General features: G+C 45.0%; 2 protein-coding genes across 2 annotated transcripts; one reads left to right on the forward strand and one right to left on the reverse strand.

The window, feature by feature from the left end:
- Positions 1–530: 530 nt before the first annotated feature.
- pelp1 (proline, glutamate and leucine rich protein 1) lies at positions 531–14,681 on the reverse strand. The gene is made up of 19 exons (XM_071478133.1): positions 14,541–14,681; positions 14,282–14,346; positions 12,836–12,941; positions 12,579–12,728; positions 11,743–11,814; positions 11,540–11,599; positions 10,888–11,044; positions 10,218–10,350; positions 8,591–8,678; positions 8,353–8,441; positions 7,101–7,214; positions 6,733–6,883; positions 6,497–6,650; positions 6,367–6,422; positions 6,104–6,237; positions 5,723–5,825; positions 3,065–4,744; positions 1,502–1,813; positions 531–1,012 (listed from the first exon to the last, which is right to left on the reverse strand). Exons 1-19 carry the CDS (start codon positions 14,679–14,681, stop codon positions 923–925), a joined length of 3,855 nt encoding a protein of 1,284 aa, XP_071334234.1. The 3' UTR covers positions 531–922.
- Positions 14,682–14,699: 18 nt separating this feature from the next.
- med11 (mediator complex subunit 11) lies at positions 14,700–17,174 on the forward strand. Its single transcript, XM_071478148.1, has 3 exons — positions 14,700–14,962; positions 15,907–16,037; positions 16,348–17,174. The coding sequence occupies exons 1-3, from the start codon at positions 14,893–14,895 to the stop codon at positions 16,534–16,536; spliced, it is 390 nt and encodes a 129-aa protein (XP_071334249.1). The 5' UTR covers positions 14,700–14,892; the 3' UTR covers positions 16,537–17,174.
- Positions 17,175–17,804: the final 630 nt, after the last annotated feature.

Below are 17,804 nucleotides of genomic sequence, written 5' to 3' on the forward strand. Positions count from 1 at the left end.
CTCAGACCTGTAGGTAGTTAGAGACCAGAACCTCAGATCTGTAGATACTGTCAGAGATTGAGTGACATGATTCAGCTGCTACTGTCTCAGGTCCAGACCACACACTCATTCTGAACAGGTGTGTAATGCGTTCACAGTTACACAATGTAGACAGCGAGTGTGATTCTGAAGGACAGTAACACACTAAGAAAAAGAAATTGCAGATTCAGCTCCAGAAAGCTGCAGGGAAACAAGTAGGTATTTCTTCTTCTTCTGTGGTGTCTTCATTAGTTTCATCCTCACAGGTATTTACAGACTGACTGGCATCTGATGGGTTCTATCATTTCCTGTTTTTTTCCATACAACGCTAAGTCTGTTGTGCATAACTACAAAGCACAACAGTGGCAGCTTATATAAAGTTAGTGTGCAGAGTGGGATGTGACCTCACTGATAACCTCACTGATGACAAACCTTTAAAAAAACAAAAAAAAAAACAAACAAACAAACACCAGCTTCCTGTTGATTAACAAGGAAATCATGAAAACTCCGGACCTGGTTTTCTCTTTTACTTTTTTATAACAAATCATATGACAGTCATGAAACATGAAAAGCACAGGAGGTACATATCAATCCAGGAACAAATGGGTACTTCATACACTAACTGTAGATAACATGTACCGTGAACAAAGGCTAGCATTCAGAGCTCCACCCCTGCTGGGCCGGTTCTCTGAGCTCATGTTGAACTCGTCTGTGTCAATAACAAGCTGATGGTGTGACAGTAAAAAAGTCCTGCAGCTGAAGTCAGAGACAGACACCTGGAGCCACAGTATGAAGGACTGAAGACGTCCAGAATGATGAGGGAGGAGTTGATGAAGTCACTACATGATGTCACTGATGACAGTCTCTGCTGTGTCGACAGCGACCGCAGTTACATCAGGTCGGTTCATGAGCGGCTCGATCCAGCACCATCTTCATCATCAGGAGGACAGGCGACAAAGTCAGCCAACATGGACGCCATGGCTTCATCATCCATCTGAGGGACAGAGAGAGAGACAGCAGGCTCTGTGAGGGGGGGCAGGCTCTGGGTGGGGTTGATTCACTCAAATAAAGCTGAGACTTCAGACTCCAGTCTGTTATTTCCACTGAACATGTGGAACACAGGCTGTACTCTAGTGTGACTGTTTGACTGTTTACATTACCTGTCGTTAGGGAGGGAGAGAGAGAGAGAGAGGGAGAGGGAGAGGGAGATGGAGAGAGAGTGAGAAGGAGAGAGTGAGATGGAGAGAGAGAGAGAGAGAGAGAGAGAGAGAGAGAGAGAGAGAGAGAGAGAGAGAGAGAGAGAGAGAGAGAGAGAGTCATCTCCCATCTCTAACTGCTACAGAAACTAGCAGATCTGAATAACATGTAAACAACAGAAACACCAGCAATAAAAGCAGGGTTTCTGTGTAAATAAAGTTTAATACAGATGTGAAGGTCTCTGGTGTACTTCCTGTCGTGGGTCTGATCAGCTGTGAGTTCTTACCTTTTTCTTCTCCGTGCTTTGTCCTGCCTCTTCCTCCCTGAGCACCTCCTCTCTCTTCCTCTTCACTCCCTTCCCCTCCTCTCCATCACCCTCTTCCCCTGCTCCTCCCTCCTCTGTCTCCTGCTGCTCCACCTCCACTCCGTCTCCCTTCTCAGAGCTCGTCTCTACTTGGTCCTCAGGGTTCAGACCGGCTGATGGTTCAGGATCTGGAGCTGCTGAGTCTCCTTCCTGAGCGGCTGAGGGCTGCTGCTCCTCCTGACGACTGCAGGGCTGTTTCTCACTCACTTCTTGTTCTGGTTCAGCCCTGGACTCCTGTATGGAAACATAGTCTGTGTAAGGTGAAGGGTTTGGTTTCCGTGTGACAACACTGTGATAACACCAGTCTCACTGATAGACCACAGAAACACAGATAAGGGAGGAGGAAACACTCAGCCCTGTTTCCTGACCTCCAGATTAATCTGATGTCTCTGTTCTCTGGTGTTCTTCTCCGAACTAATCACACAGAATGGTTTTAATCACACTCACAGGTAACCAAGAGAAATGTGTGTACCCTCCAGAACTAACAGGTATATTTCTTCCTCATTTACAATCATCATTGTTGGAGTATTTTGAACCTGTGTTGTTTCCATCTTCTTCCTCCCTGACTTCATCGGTGACAGTTTGCTGCTAAGTTACAACTAAAGTCACCTCCTCCTGTTGTTTCCTCCACCAACCAGTCAAGTTTCAGGAATCATGGTCACAGTCTACTTCCTGTGTTGAGTAATTCTCAGAGGTCACTGCACACTTAAACAGTGTCACAATTAGTGAATTAATTTGTGAGTTATAACCAAATCTCAAAAGTGTTACTGAGATTTCATGATTCCTCTGACTCTGACAATAAAAAAACAAAGGTGTGTCATGAGAACAGCCTGTGATGTGTTCAAGGCCCCCAGGTTCAGTGATGATGACACAACACTGATGACATCACAGCTAAGATACATGGAGCAAAGTCAGGTGAAACATCATGACCATGAGCAGCAATGACGCTTTAATCTTACACACAGGTAAGTGTAGCACGTGTGTAGCACGACACGTGGACAGAACAAATAAGTTCAGCTCATAACAAGGTTTTTGTCAGTGTCAGTACATTCAGTTGGTGTGGCTGAAAGCTGCTGAGGGCTTAGAAAACAACAGGTGGAGGTGTTCTGATGTGACCCCTGTGTGGCCCTTCAGATTAAAACCTGATCCCTCTGCTGCATGTCCTCTTCTCTCTCCCTGTTTCCTGTTTCTCTAAAATCACCATCAAATAAGTCAAATAAAGTGGAATCCAAAAGAATCATCTTTAAAAAAAGAAGATCGAGACTAAATGTGAAACTGTCCCCTCTCCCTCTCTCCTCCTCTTCCTCTCCCTCTCTCCTCCTCTTCCTCTCCCTCTCTTCTCCTCTCTCCTCCTCTTCCTGTCCCTCTCTCCCCCTCCTCTTCATCTCTTCCTCTCTCCTCCTCCTCTTCATCTCTCCTCCTCTCCCTCTCCCTCACCTAGTCTGTGTCTTTAACTCTGATGTCATCAGGCTACTGTTGACTCACCTGTTGACTCTGATTGGTTGTGCGTTCTTCTGAGGAGGATGTCAGCTCAGGCTCACCGGCGCCTGGTTCCCACAGGCTCGCCTCCTCCTGCACTGCTCCTCCTCCTCCTCCTCCTCCAGCTGCTGCCACTGCCCCTACTCCTCCTCCTGCTCCTGCTCCTCCCCCTCCCTCCTCCTCTGTCTCCTCCCTCTCCTCCATCGTTCCGCCAGTGACACACAGTATCTGTGGCATGGTGGGGTCATCCATCCTCTCACTTTCATCCTCCTCCCCCTCGGCCCCCCGCGCCTCCTCCAGGACTCCGATGCTCTCCACCTCCTGCACCTTCATCCTGTCCTCCGGGAACAGAACTCTGTTGGGCTGGATCTCCTCTATCCCTCCCTCCTCGTCTCCCTCCACGCTGAATGCAGCCATCCCTCCTTCATCCACTGCTGCCTGCACCACCTTCCCCTCCTCCACCCCCACTTCTCCTGCCTTGTCCTCCGCTCCCTCCAATGGAGGTATGTCTCCATCCTCCTCCTCCTCCTCTTCCTCCAGCTCTTCCCCCTCTTCTTCATCATAATCCTCATACTCCTCTCCGTCATAAAATTCCTCCTCAGCAAAATCGCTCACTTCCTCCTCCTCGTCCTCCTCATCCATCCCTTCCTCCTCCTCCTCCAGCTCTTCATCATCCTCCATGTCCTCCTCCTCCTCTTCCTCCTCGTCGTCGGTGCTGTTGATGTTGATGACGGCCGAGTCTTCGTTGCTGGCTGGAGGCGGTTGGTGCTGGTGGAGGTGGCGTCCCTGCTGACTCAGCTGGTTCTGCAGCTGGTGCATCTGGAGCGGCAGCCCCAGGGGTCCGGACTGACCCGCTGTGGAGGGCTGCATCAGCATCTGCTGGAGCTGGGGTCTGCCAGGCATCGAGTCCCCGAGACCACCGGGTGGAGCTGTGAGTGAGCTAGAGTTCAGAGGCGGGACCAGGGAAACCACGGAGGTGCTGGAAGGAGGGAAGGAGTTGATGGGGGTGGTGGAGGTTGTGAGGAGGGGGGAGGAGGTGGCGAGGTTGTTGGAAAGCGAGATGCTGTCTATTGTGGTTGGTGGTGCAGTGGTGGGCGCCATAGTGACACACTCACCTCCTGGCAGCGAGGCTGTGGTGGCCCCCGGTGCAGTAGAGACCAAGTTCTGGGGGTTTCCCGCGGCGGCGTCATCCTGCTGGTTCTCCATGTTGAGCATCCCTGGAGGAACGATGACCACGCTGTCGTCAGAGTCGCTGGCCAGAGAGATCTCCACATCCTCCGCCTCCTCCTTATCATAGCGGACAAACACAGGTCTCTGACCTTCTGGGGGGCCCAGCCCGGCCTGGTCTGGCAGGTGGTGTGTGTGCGGGGACAGGATCATGTCTCCTGGGGTGGGGGCCTGGCCCGGCAGCCCCGGAACCAGGGAGAGGTGGTTCTCCAGTGAGCCCAGCAGAGAGGCAGGGCCCAGGCCGAGGGAGTGGCGGGTGGGGAAAGGAGGGCCGGGGGCGGTGCCTCCTAACAGGGTCGGCAGAGTGAGTCCAGGGGCGGGCCCCTGGGAGGATGGGAGGACCGGAGCGGTTGGGGTAGGTTTCAGGGTGAGGGGTGGTAAGGGGAGGGCGATGGAGGGAGTGCGGGGGTGGAGGAGGGAGTTACAGATGGTCAGAGCCTCAGCACAGAACGAAGAGACCTGGGGGGGGGGGGGCAGAGAGTCATTAACACCGACTGATTTTATTTTTTTATTATTTTGTGTATATTATGGGCCCCAGGAGTGGTCTGGGTGGTCTGTTTCTCTTCATGTGCCCCTCCAAGTGATTAAAAAGGTACTTGGGGACCTGCTCAGGACGTAGACATACTGTATTTCTTATGTATTTAATATACCATGTACATCCAGCTTGTATGCATATACAGATATTTATATGCATACACACGAGGACATTGGGCACAGCAAAAAGAGACCTTTAATTTTTTAATCTTATTATCAATTAATTAATTACTTAATTGTTTTATTTCTTTCTGCCGTAGGTGAGTGTAGCTCATGTCAAGATGGGTGAGTGGGTAACGACGGTATTTGGTGTTTACTGTTTAAAAAAAAAAAAAAAATTTCATCATTTTAATCTCAGTTCATCTGTTTCTCGTCTTCTCCTCTAAAATGACTAATTTCCAAAAACTGAAAGGTAAAAGTAAAATGAGCTAATCAGAGGCTGTTCACCTGATTCTCTGGAAATATTTTGATCATCTACACTGTCAAAAAGTTACCATAGGAACAGGAAACAAGTTTTTAATCAATATTGATCACTTTCAGAAATGAACAATAACTCATGAACGTGTTGATATAATATTTTGAATCTTAAATACTATAAATGTTAAAATCATAATAAATCAGCTGTGTGTTCTTCAGACCCAACATGTTCCCACTGAATGGTGATTAAAGGTTGTTTTACTGTGAACTCTGATCAGCTCAGAATCTGCAGAAGCAGCAGTTGAGTCGAAGGTGACAAGGGCGTCAGTGCCACACCTCAGGGAGTTTTGGGAGATAACAGTCTGCAGTATTTTTGGATGTCATGTGACTTATGTGTGAAAAACCTCCTCATGACAGTGAACAAATGTCTCCATGACACAGTTTAACTGCTCATGAAGCAGGTTGATGACACATGGCTTCTCTCACCTTGAGGTTGCGGTCGGTGCGTCCACCGCTCAGAATGGATACAGCACAGGTCAGAGGGGGGGGCCAACAGGGTGATGGGACCAGGACCAGAGCCAGCAACAACCTGGAAATACACACAAACCAAACCCCGATAGGATCCCTGCTACACAACACTACACAACACAACACACAAGTCAAACTACACATCATCTAATACACAGCTGTGGACAGATGTGTCTCATTAACACCTGGAGTTGTTTAGGTTGCAGACACAGTCCAGATGTTCAGACAGTTACTAAAAAGGACTGAGACTCATTCATTCATATATTAATTCATCCTGAATCTTTTAATAACAACATGCAGCTCAAACGCTTCATTCAGTAACCAATCACACTGCAGCACCTGTACAGCTCTCGTCTGGTGAGGGCGCTGCCGTACTGTCCGCTCACGCCCCCCAATGACTCACACACTGCGCTGCTGCTGGACTGTTGCTGCTGCAGACGCACACACAGCGGCAGCACCACGTCATGGAGACGCTGCAAGAGACAGAGAGAGAGAGAGAGAGAGAGAGAGAGAGAGAGAGAGAGAGAGAGAGAGGTTAGCAGAGAGAGAGGAGGAGCACCCACGTCTTCATGGTGGTGACTGAAGGTTGCTCTGAGCTGTACCTTGTGCATGTCGTCCTTCAGCAGCCCGCCGCTGGTCAGGATGATCTGTCTCAGAGCTGTGGAGGAGAAAACACCTGTGACGACGCCACATTCACAAAAGATTCTTTACAAAAGCTGAGCAGCCAATCACCTCTGAGGGCTGAGAGGCAGGTGTCCTGATTGGCCAGAAGGTCTCCCTTCCTCTGGAGCGATGGCCCCACTGTGTCTGCCATGACCAGAGGCTTTGTCCTCCGAGGGCCCGGTTTCCCTCCAGGAACCACATCAGCTGACAGACCTGCCCGGAGCTGAAGGGGAGGGGAGGTTAGAGACGACACCCCCTGCTGTGAAACTGAAAATTCACAATGACTACACAGCACCTGAACTCACCTTGATAGACTCTGCCCCTGGTGTGATGTCACTGAGCAGGTGGCTGAACAGGAGCTCTGAGTGACCTGGGCTTCCCTGAAGAACACTGGCAGAGGCTCCAGCAACCTGGACCCAGAGCTCTAAGGTCCTGTAGACCGAGACCCGCACCGAGCTGGACCAGACCAGAGACACACACTTCAGGCACAAACACACTCAGCCTGATATCATCATGTCCTCGATGTCTCTAAACTGATCCCATGTTAATTTACTGATGCAGGATTTTTGTCCATGTCACTGATAAAATGCTGATGTGGTGTTGTACTGGGAGTTCTGGTTCCTGTGGTTCTGGTACTGGTTCCTCTGTGATGAGGACCAGGTGTTGACCTTACCTGTAGGCTCTCTGCTGTCCCAGACCAGCTTCATGTGGAGGCGTCCAGGCAGACAGGGTTTGAGAGAACAGCCTCTGCAGAACTACAGTGTATTGAACCATGCTGCTGCGGACCCTATAAACACACACACGAACACTGATCTCTGTAGATACTGGAAACTTCAACATAGACATGAAATGACCAGGGACCAGTATCAGTACCACATTACTCTGTGAACAAGGGAACAGCACTTTTATTTGTTTATTTTTTCCTGCAGTGATGTCTTCAGACGTAGACAATTTGAATACACCTGTCACCTGCCCAGCACGGTGCTGTTGAGCAAGAAACATCATGGCTACACTGAGCTGCAGCCCTGATATAAGTTTCAAAAACACACAATCACACGCAGCCTCAGCAGCTACAGCTCACTCCTCCTCTCCATGTGATGACATCACTCCAAACAGAAATGTGAACTGGTCTGGCAGCTGTAAAGGGAGTCAGTTACCTTTTTTTGCAGGTTTGTAAAAAGGAGACGCTTTGGTTGGTGACAGTGTGTTTTTGAAACTTATGTCAGGGCTGCAGCTCACTGTGTCACTGTGATGTGTTGAAGTACCTGTGGTAACTTTTTTGACAGTGTAGATAATCAAAGACTAAATTTCCTGAGATCAGGTGAATGGCCTCTGATTGGTTCATTTCACTTTTACCTTTCAGTTTTTGAAAATTAGTCATTTTATTTTATTCATTTTTTAATTATTTTTTCTGTCTTCATTTATAGATAGAGTGAGAGAGACAGGAAAGCTGGGGAGAAAGAGAGGGGATGACATGCAGCAAAGGACCGCGAGTTGGACTTGAACCCCCACTGTGGTTAGGACTAAGCCTTAATGGTACATGCTCTACCAGGTGAGCCACCGAGGCGCCCCAAAATTAATCATTTTAGAGGAGAAGATGAGAAACAGATGAACTGAGATTAAAATAATGAAAGATTCTGACTCTCGACCAAATTCTCTGAGATAATTATGAAAAGGTAAACAAACTAGTTGTTACAGCACCACCTGGAGGTCGATATAGAGCTTGTTCTCATGGTTTTTGCTGCACAAACAAATTCAGTGGAAGAGGAAGAAGAAAGAGGAATAATGATAAGAACAAAAACCACATGGCTGCTGCAGAGTGATGCTGCTCACACCTCTTATAACCAACATCTGACAATATCTGTCTGTGTGTGTGTGTGTGTGTGTGTGTGTGTGTGTGTGTGTGTGTGCGTGTGTGTACTCACGCTGTGATAAGAGCTGACAGGACGTCCAGTGTGTTGGTGTGTATGATGGGCAGCACCAGCAGCCTCACACTTCCATCTCCTGTTAGATTCTGACAAACAGATCAACATGTGTTTATTGTACATTTATAATAAAAATGTCTGTCGAGGCACCGTCACCTCTGTTCATTAATAATTATACTGATCAGTCAGAGAGAGAGTGTGTGTGTGTGTGTGTGTGTGTGTGTGTGTGAACACTCACTATGCTCTTGGAGCTGACAGCGAGGGCTCGACACACTAGGTTGAGTACTGGTCTGACAGGTAGACGGACAGCTGAGGCTGGATCCACCCTGATGGCCAGAGACAGAGAACACCTGTGATCTTTAGTCCTTGTTGCTATGAAACAAAGACCGCTGCGCTATATCTGCTACAAACTTTTAAAGTCTGTTATTCCTCAATCACTGTAAAATTAACTCTACACAAAGATGAACTTTGACACAGCTGCTAGCACCTTTTCTGAGTTCAAACAGCTCAAATTAAAATCATGAATAGTAACAAGCAGGTTTCACTGCAAAAAAGAAATGTATAAAAGGAATTTCAAGAAAGTAAAAAAAACCTTGTTTGCAGGATATTAGTCTATTTTTTGCATAAAAGGAAAAATATTCTCATCAAGCATGTTCTGCATTAGAAAAGTCTAATTAAAGAAAATACATCCAACTTTTCCTTAATAAGATATCCCAGCTAATATTGAGGTAATCTGAACCAGTAATTATCCCAGCAGAGGAACAAGATGTTTTCCTTATGTTAAGAGTAAGAACACAATTTGGGAATCCTATGAAACAACAAGTTTGTTGATCTGTTTGCTTGAATTTAGGTTTTTCTGTCTAGTTTTGAGGAGCAGTTTTCAGGTTTTTTCAGTGGCAAAAACTGTCTGCTAGTTTTACAATTTGATTAAATTTAAGAAAATTTGGCTTCTTTTTAGTAGGGCTGTTTATGCAGGTTTCAGCTTTGACAAAGCTGAGCAGGTTGCACCTACAGAGGTTCTGTCCTCTGGGATCTGTGGTACGTTCTTGGTATTTTATTGTGGAGAAGACTGAGCTCTAGATGTGAGTCAGTTTTGGGATTACAGTGTGGGATTCAGGAAAAAAACCTCAGCAACATAGGCATATATAAACAAACACATCTTACAACACAGTGACTCAAGACAATTTGCTCCAGGGGAGGGGGTAGAGGGGGGAGGAGGTGATTCCAGTGCAGACAGGCAGCCAGCCGCAGCCGCTGCCATTAAGGCGCAGCTATCGGACCCCGCTCGCCGCGCTGGATGGGAGGAAGCGGCGAAGGCGTGGGATGGGGTTGGGTTGTGAGTTGCATAATTATTCAAAGAATTGCATTTTGAGGCCTGAATTACAGCACCACCATGTGGCTGATTGGGCTCATATTTTTTGCACAGTACATAACATTATATATATGTTATTAGGCCACATCACAGTGCTACAATTATCAGTGCTCCTTCTGACTTATTCTGGTAAGGCTGAAATGCAACTGTTAATGAAATTTACCACAGGAAGTGAATCCCACATACACACCGCAACCTGGTTTTCACTGTCTGTGGAAATTACAATTCAGAACATCACTGAGTCACTAAAGATCTGAGACACTGAGACACTAAAGAGGTTATCTTTACCTGAGAGGTGTCCACTACATACAAATACAATACAGATCAATAACCTGCAAAGAGTGGGCATCAGATCAAAGCCCATTTACCCAGTTAATGAATTAAGTGAGACAGAGTCTTTACTGGGACCTTCTCAGGTTCAGGTCCAATGAGAACTGGTAACAGTTAACAGAATGTGTGTGTGTGTGTGTGTGTGTGTGTGTGTGTGTTGTACCTGAGTGTGTGTTTGAGTGCCAGGCAGACAGCTGTGTATCTGTGCTGGAGCTGCAGCAGCAGCAGGGGATCTGATTGGTCGAGATGAGGAAAGGCCAGCTCCACCCCCGGACCGTCATATTGCACTGTTCCATCTGAGACAGCAAACCACCATCAGCATCATCAGAGCTCAACACACAGGTCGAGAGTCCAACCAAATCCTCTACTGACTGATTTACTTACAGGTATATGGATACATGTGTCAGGTGTGTAAATGGGCAGATCTATGTACAGTACAAACACAGTGACTTCTGTATGATGAAGGGAACATAAGAGCAGCTGATCGTACACCAACATCAGGGCTCGAGCTACAAACGGCTTCAAGAGACAAATAAAATAAAAAGAAATCATAATTCAAAGAGATAGGCTTCAGTTCAAAGTGTGATTCCACGTTAAAGAGTTTTAAAATAATTGAACAGTTCCTACATTATGGGGTTTGACAGAGTTAGTCTCAATCCTCTGTGACAAGGATTTATCAGTTCTTTGACATTTGTGTTTCTCAAATTATTTATGTTGATTATGTCACTGGACAATTCAAATGTCAGCAGTGAAAACTACACATTGGTGTCAACACTTCAGTCTGTGTTGTTATTATTTAGCAAATAACCACAATGATTTTAAAAATTTTGTACCTGTTTCTGAACCCTGGTAGATCTGAGCCAGCAGGCCATTGGCTGAGGCCAGTAAGCAGTGAATCTGATTGGTCCAGCCCTCAGCTCTGCCAGCACCCACCCCTCGGTCCAACAGGCCCCCCAGACAGGGCAAACGACCATAACACTGACAGGCCAACTGTCAGAAAGACAGTGACACAGAGACAGGGAAATGAGATGGTTAAATATCCTGTAGGACTAGAGCTGCTTCACTCCTACAGTCTGAACTCAACTTCCTTCCTTTCTGCTGTTACTGTTGTTGTATATATTGTAAATATCTAATTGTACATTTATATTATTATCTATTATTTATCATTTTCTTAAGTTTTTGTTACTGACTTTTGCAGCTTTTCTCTTGCACTGTCCACTTTGCTGCTGTAACACTGCAAATGTCCTCAATGTGGGACTAATAAAGAAATATCTTAACCTTAATCTTGATCTTAATCTTAGTCTAAATCTAGTGCAGAGTCAAAAACAACAACAACAAATATTATTCAGAAGTCATTTTGGGAGAAACTGAACTCAGGAACTTCTTAGTTAGGTAGGAGTGCATTGTTTCTGTGAAGGAGACAGAGAAAGAGACAGGATAAAAAGTGCAAACATCAACACATGATGGTGAAAGAGAATGACAAACCTCTTGTGTTTTCTTGTTTGTACTGTCCATTTTGGAGAGAAAATACGCTCCCAGTTTGTCCTACAAGAAGAAAACGTTTTTATGTTCTTTCTCAAAGATCAAATGAAATACACATGATCTTAAAGTGCTTTCTAAACCATAAGACTAAGAAAAAAACTCCTTCACTCGAGTCGTGTATTGTCTTGTTTAGTCTTGTCTCTTACCCGGAGGGATCCACAGGCTCTGGGGTAATAGGTCATACAGGCTGTCATCCCCTCCATGGCTGACAGCTCACACTGAGACCACAGGAAGACAAAATAGAGCTCAACTAGCTTTCATAAAGGGCTGCAACAATTCACAGCTCTTTTCAATAAATCAATTAATAGTTCAGTCATTAAAATGTCAGACACATGGTCTGTCACAGTTCCATGGAGTCTGATGAGCAACAGTCACAACAGACTCAAAATTTACAACAAAATAAAAGAAGAAAACCAGAAAATTCTCACAATGAAGAAGCAGGAACCTGCAGCTTGTGTGGGAGCTGATTTAAATGATTTCTTATTTATAATAACACTTACATATAAATAGGCATTTGGTTGGCTTTATGTCCTGCCATGATTTCTACAACAAAAGAACCATGAAAAACCAAATGAAGTTTTAAAAAGGTCAAATATACCTCATAAATAAGCAAATTTATGCAGCAAGGACCACATAATTCAACACACAAGGAGTCTGTGATGTAAGTGTGAAGTGAAGTGGTCTTTAGAACCAAAACGTAGAAGAAGAGATGAGTTTAAAACTAAAACGTAGACAGAGCCTCAGATGAAAAAGCAGCACCAGGTTTGTCTCAAAACTTACTCCATCATTTGGGAGATGATATAATCACATTAAACCACAGCACATATTGGTTTAAATTCTCTGTTAATCAACTGAATGACGAGGCTCTGAGATGCTTTAAAACTGTGTTTTGATGTTCTGTATTATCATGGATCCCGACATCCTTCACTCACGATTACTGGTCCCTGTAAACATGAATTCTTCCACTGCCCGGTCTCCTCACCTCTGTCTTGAGGCCCAGCAGAGACGTCAGGATGCCCAGGATAGAGTTGAGGCCGACCTCCCTGGCGAGCTCTGCTAGCTGGGACGAGTACTGGAGCAAATCCTTCAGGATGTTCACTGCCAGCTGGATGGTCTGAACTGGAGCCTGAGACTGAGGGAGAACATCCAGTCACACAGGGGAGGAGGTTGGTCTTAACTCAGGTGTTATGGAGAAGGCAGAGTGACAGCTGTGTGTTAGTGTGTGTGTGCACATCTTACCTGTATGACCTGCTGCAGGGAGCGCAGCCAGGACAGGCAGTGCTGCTCAAACAGGTCACTGGAGCTATCTTTAACCAGCATGGAGAGCAGGCAGAGGCCCTCAAACCTGCCCCACCCACACACACACACACACACACACACACACGTTTATCTAGAATTAGACTGACAGACTGAGGAAACATGAAAACTGATGTCTGATAAACTTTTACCTTGAAATTTAGAATTTAATTTTATAGTATACTTGAAAAGAGCAAAGGAAATTGGATATGTATAAGAAAGAGGTTGGTTATGAAACAATACAAATCACTTTAACACCTTCAAAAGTAAATGTGAAAGTTTTCCTCACATCCATTTATTTGGATTTAATTCTTTGCTATAATTAGGGCTCAGTATCAAACCTTAACACTTCAAACTGGAAACTAAAAGCTTGTTTGATTTGGTCGAATTCATCTTTCTGATCTTTGATCAGAGAATTTCTGATTCAAACTGTAATTTTTTTCAAGGCGGAAGCATTGTGCCTTTACTCCACCTCATTGTTCTGTATAAAGGTATGAACATGTAAAGGGGGGTATTATTGTTCTGTCTTTATACCAGCAGCTGGACAGATGTAGATGGTGTTGTGTTATAGTTCACCCTCTGATTCCTGAACACTGTCATGTTATCAGCTTTGTTTGGATAGTGTGAACAAGCACATGCAGCATAATGAGGGGTTTTCTAGACAGCAGTACAGCAGGATCTGTTTGTTTAGACAACATTTAACAATTGACGACTCATTTTCTTAAATAAAATGTTTTGTATTAGGTTTTTACATGGATTCTTCATGGAGTTTCCTACTTATGATCAGATCTGCTCATGTGTTTCACACAGTATCCAGGCTCTTTATGTTATTCCTTGTAAACTGTACTGACATCAATTAATCTGTGGTTCATCAATGAGACTGATAATCAGTTAACTGTGTGTCAGTGTTTAGAGCGAGGTCTCTGACTCCTCTACATCTCAGCCTCTCTGTCATTTCTGTATCAAGTGATCATTTACCTCTCAGCTGCGATTCACCTGTGTCAGCTGATCAACAGTAACAGGACATAACATTTACCCTAACCTGGATCGGGTGTTTACACGTCTCAATATCTAAATCAGGACACTCCTGTCCAGGTAAACACACTTTTCAAACAGGTATCTGACTGATACTGAAACTTGTCCCACTATTAAAAATTTAAATGGCACCCTCCCCTATATGTATCCTGTCACATAAAGATAATACCAAATACACAGTGGGAGGTTTTCCTAAGGGAAACGCCTGTTGTGTTCATGTTTTCATCACCTGCTGGCTGAAGCTAATATAAAAAACTGCAACAAGAACAAGCAAAAAGCGGAACCGCGTCTTCACAGCTCCGGTACCGCAGGTATGGTGAGCGGGGTGATGACGTCACTAGCGTCTTTTCTCACCTGGTTTTGCTCGAGCCCAGTTTGGCGTTACTGAAGCCCACGAGACCCCCGACGGCGCTCGCGCCCTGCAGAGATAAACACAGGTGTTCAGTGTCAGTGAAGGTGACCCACGGAGACACAGCAGCAGCCTGTGCTACAGTCAGTCCGGCTGTACACCCAGGTGTCCGCTCACTGAACAACAAAGCCTGGAGCAGCCGCTGCACCAGGCTAACAGTCAACTAGCTTCCAAGCTAACGCGCCTCTCCGCGCCGGGCTCTACCTGTGCCGGGAAGACGCCATGTTCTCTGTAGTTGGTCAACAAGGCGGGTAAATACTCTGGACGGTGTTCTTTCAGAACCGACACCAAACCCTCTGTTAGTCGCATAGCCGACGGGCCATGCAGCCAAGCCGAGGTAGCCATCTTTCCTCTCCGTTAAGCGAACGTCAGCGCTGTGCGACAAGTGACGTAGATTTAGTGCGCTCTTTGTTGTTGCGCGGCTTGAGCAGTTTCAGCTTCCATGCATCAGTCCGGTTCAGGTGTATAATTGCCCCTGTGTGCACCGAGTTGAGCCGCCTGGACCCCACTGTGTGTCACTGTACCCTACCCGACAGGAGCTGTGTCCGGCTCAGAGATGGCTAACGAGCGGCTCAGAGCCCTGGAGGACGTGGAGAAGGAGATAGCGATGGTCCTGCAGTGTGCCGGTGAGGACAGAGTGTGTTAGATTTAAACAGCCAAAACCGTACCATTGGATAATGTTGACTGTTTTATACCTAAATAGTCTACATTATAAATGTTTTATATTAACAATGGATCACATTAGAGCAGATAAATCTGTATATGTATCGTTTATCACAGCTGGTGTGAAAAAGCCATGAAAGTAATGTAAAGGAAGGTGTATGGGCTGTTTAACAGAGCACTGAGGCTCTCCTGATGGCAGCTCACTAATCCTGTGAGTAGTTGACTGTAGACTATAAGACTACTAGATAGATAGATAGATAGAATGAATACTTTATTGATCCCCGAAGGGAAATTGCAGTGTTGCAGCATCAGCAAAACAAGAAGAAAGAGATTCAAATAACTACTATTCTAAAATTTACAATGCTAAATATTTACAATTAAATTTACAGTAAAACTCTTAGTGTGCAATTTCAAAATGTGCAGTTTAAAACAAAAGTGCATTGTTGATTTGTCTAATGTTGACTACATTATGAACTGAAAGGTCCATACTGTCTAAAGGTAGATGTCCATGTGTTTTTTGATTTTAAAGCAGGTCTAGGTTCTATATTAATACTGTGAAAGTATCAAAGCCTCAGTCCACAGAGAAATGCACACAGCCTGTGTTCAGAAACTGAGCCTTAAAACCAGCCGTCAGGACTTCTGGAACTTTGTGATCTCACAACAAAGCAGTCACCGCTCTCAGCCATGCTCCAAGCCCCACCCACCTGGACCCACCATCCAACCTTGCAGGATTTGGTTTCTCTGAGTGTTTACCTGAAATTTGCTATATTTTTATTGGATCACTCAGAAAACAGTCAGCCAATCAAAAGACAGACCCAGAGCCCCTCACTGACCTGTTGTTATAAGACCTTTAAATTCATGGTTTGTCACAGTGTGAGGTCATGAACTGCTGTGCTCACTTTCACAGGTAACATCGTTCTGGAGCTCTCCAAAGACAAGCACAACGCCAGCTTCCTGGACAGACAGCTGGTCCAGTTCCAGAGCTCCGTCAACCGGGTGGAGAGTGAACTGAGTGGCCAGATCCGCTACCTCACACAGGTCAGACTCATAGTTATTATAGGCGTCATATTCAGTGGTATGTGTCTGATATGTCCAGAGATATTAGTGTGAAAGCTGAGAGCTCAGGAACTCCTCTGTTGCTAAAAGTTCTTTAATAAGTAACTTGTAAATTTTCCTTTTAGTTGACTTTGTGGCTTTAATGTATTTTTCCTCAGGTTTTGTTTAATATTTAAAACATGTTCCTCAGTATTAAAACAAATCAGGTCCCACAGAACAGTTCAGTTATAATAAACAGAGAGCATCACACTGAGCAGCAAAGTGAAGGTCTTCCTCCCGTCTTTGTCTCCAGGTCGCTACTGGTCAACCTCATGAAGGTTCCACCTACTCTGCCAGGAAGGACTGTCAGATGGCCCTGAACAGGGCAGAGTACGCCAAGGTCAAACTGGGAGAACTGGGACGGACCTGTGAAGTCATGCTGGAGCAGCAGCAGCAGCAGCAGCAGCAACAACAGCAGCAACAACAGCAGCAGCAGACATGAGAGCAGAGACGGTGGCTGACTGGTGGAGTATTGATCACTGATGAACACCTGATGAGACTGATCACTCCTCATCCTCCACTTCACCACCAATGTTAAATATTTTTAATGATCTTTTTATCATAATTACAAACTCAAAGAAAAAGTTATTGTTGCTCCTGGTCCAGTTTTCTTATTCATGTGTGTAACAGGTCACATGTGGACTCCACCAGCAGAGACAGTCGTCTGGAGTTTCCTTCAGTCTCTCACTCAGATTCATACAGAGACAGTTGAAGTCTCATGTTCACATGTGCAATGTTACCAACAGTAATAAGTGAAGGTGTCTGATGACCTGCCTGTTAAATCTTTGACTCACGTGGACCAACATGAAATGTTAGTAGAGGAACCAGGCCCAGGATCCAGGACCCTGGTATATGACAGCCCTGATCAGTCAAGTTCAGGTCCAGTGAACAGGGACTAGAGCCCAGTTTGTTTCCCTGATTCTCTGATTATCATCATCATCATCATCATCAGAGACCTGCTCTCACATCTGGACTCGTCAGCTGATTGACAGCTGGAAATGTTTTTTCACAGAGTAAATAAAATCCTGTACAACAACATTTTTGTTAAACAACACAATAAAGATTTTTTTAGTTACAACAGTTGTTTCTTCAGTTTATTGAGTAACAACATGAAGCTTGTTTAGTATTTTATAACATGTTTTCTTGGAATATTTGAAGTGAGATGTTTTCTATAAATGTCTGATGTGAGATGTAACATTTACACTTATAGTATAAATCTGATTCATAACCTAACATCTTTCACAGATAACACACACACACAGTGCTGTTTAGACACTTATAAACTAACTCAGTGTGACTGTAGTTTGTGGAGTCTTTCATACTGTAACAGCTCAGATTAAATGTGGACCAGGATGGACAGACACAGACTGTGGTTCATCTATGTGTTTGACTCACAGGTTAAAATATGAAACAGAATCAGATCTGATGTGAGATGATAGTGAAGAAAGTCCTGAGGCACGAGTGTGACGGTGATTTAACTCAGAGCACTAAACATGGATCAACCTTTATTTTTTTTTTCTGGTTATTAAATGAAATAATGGAAAGAATTGATGAAAAGTGAGTCAGAGCAAAGTTATTACAGTTCATCAGTGTACCAGTTTACATGGAAACACATTCAGTAGTTGGAGGTGATGATAAATCAGGTAAATTTTATTATTATTAATAATTTTATTTTTTTTTATACTACCATGAATTTTTTTTAAAAGACTC

This window comes from Trachinotus anak, unplaced genomic scaffold (genome assembly GCF_046630095.1).
Source record: "Trachinotus anak isolate AG129_WGS33_773 ecotype Australia unplaced genomic scaffold, CSIRO_AGI_Tana_v1 ptg000005l, whole genome shotgun sequence".
In the NCBI taxonomy this organism is placed as follows: domain Eukaryota; kingdom Metazoa; phylum Chordata; class Actinopteri; order Carangiformes; family Carangidae; genus Trachinotus; species Trachinotus anak.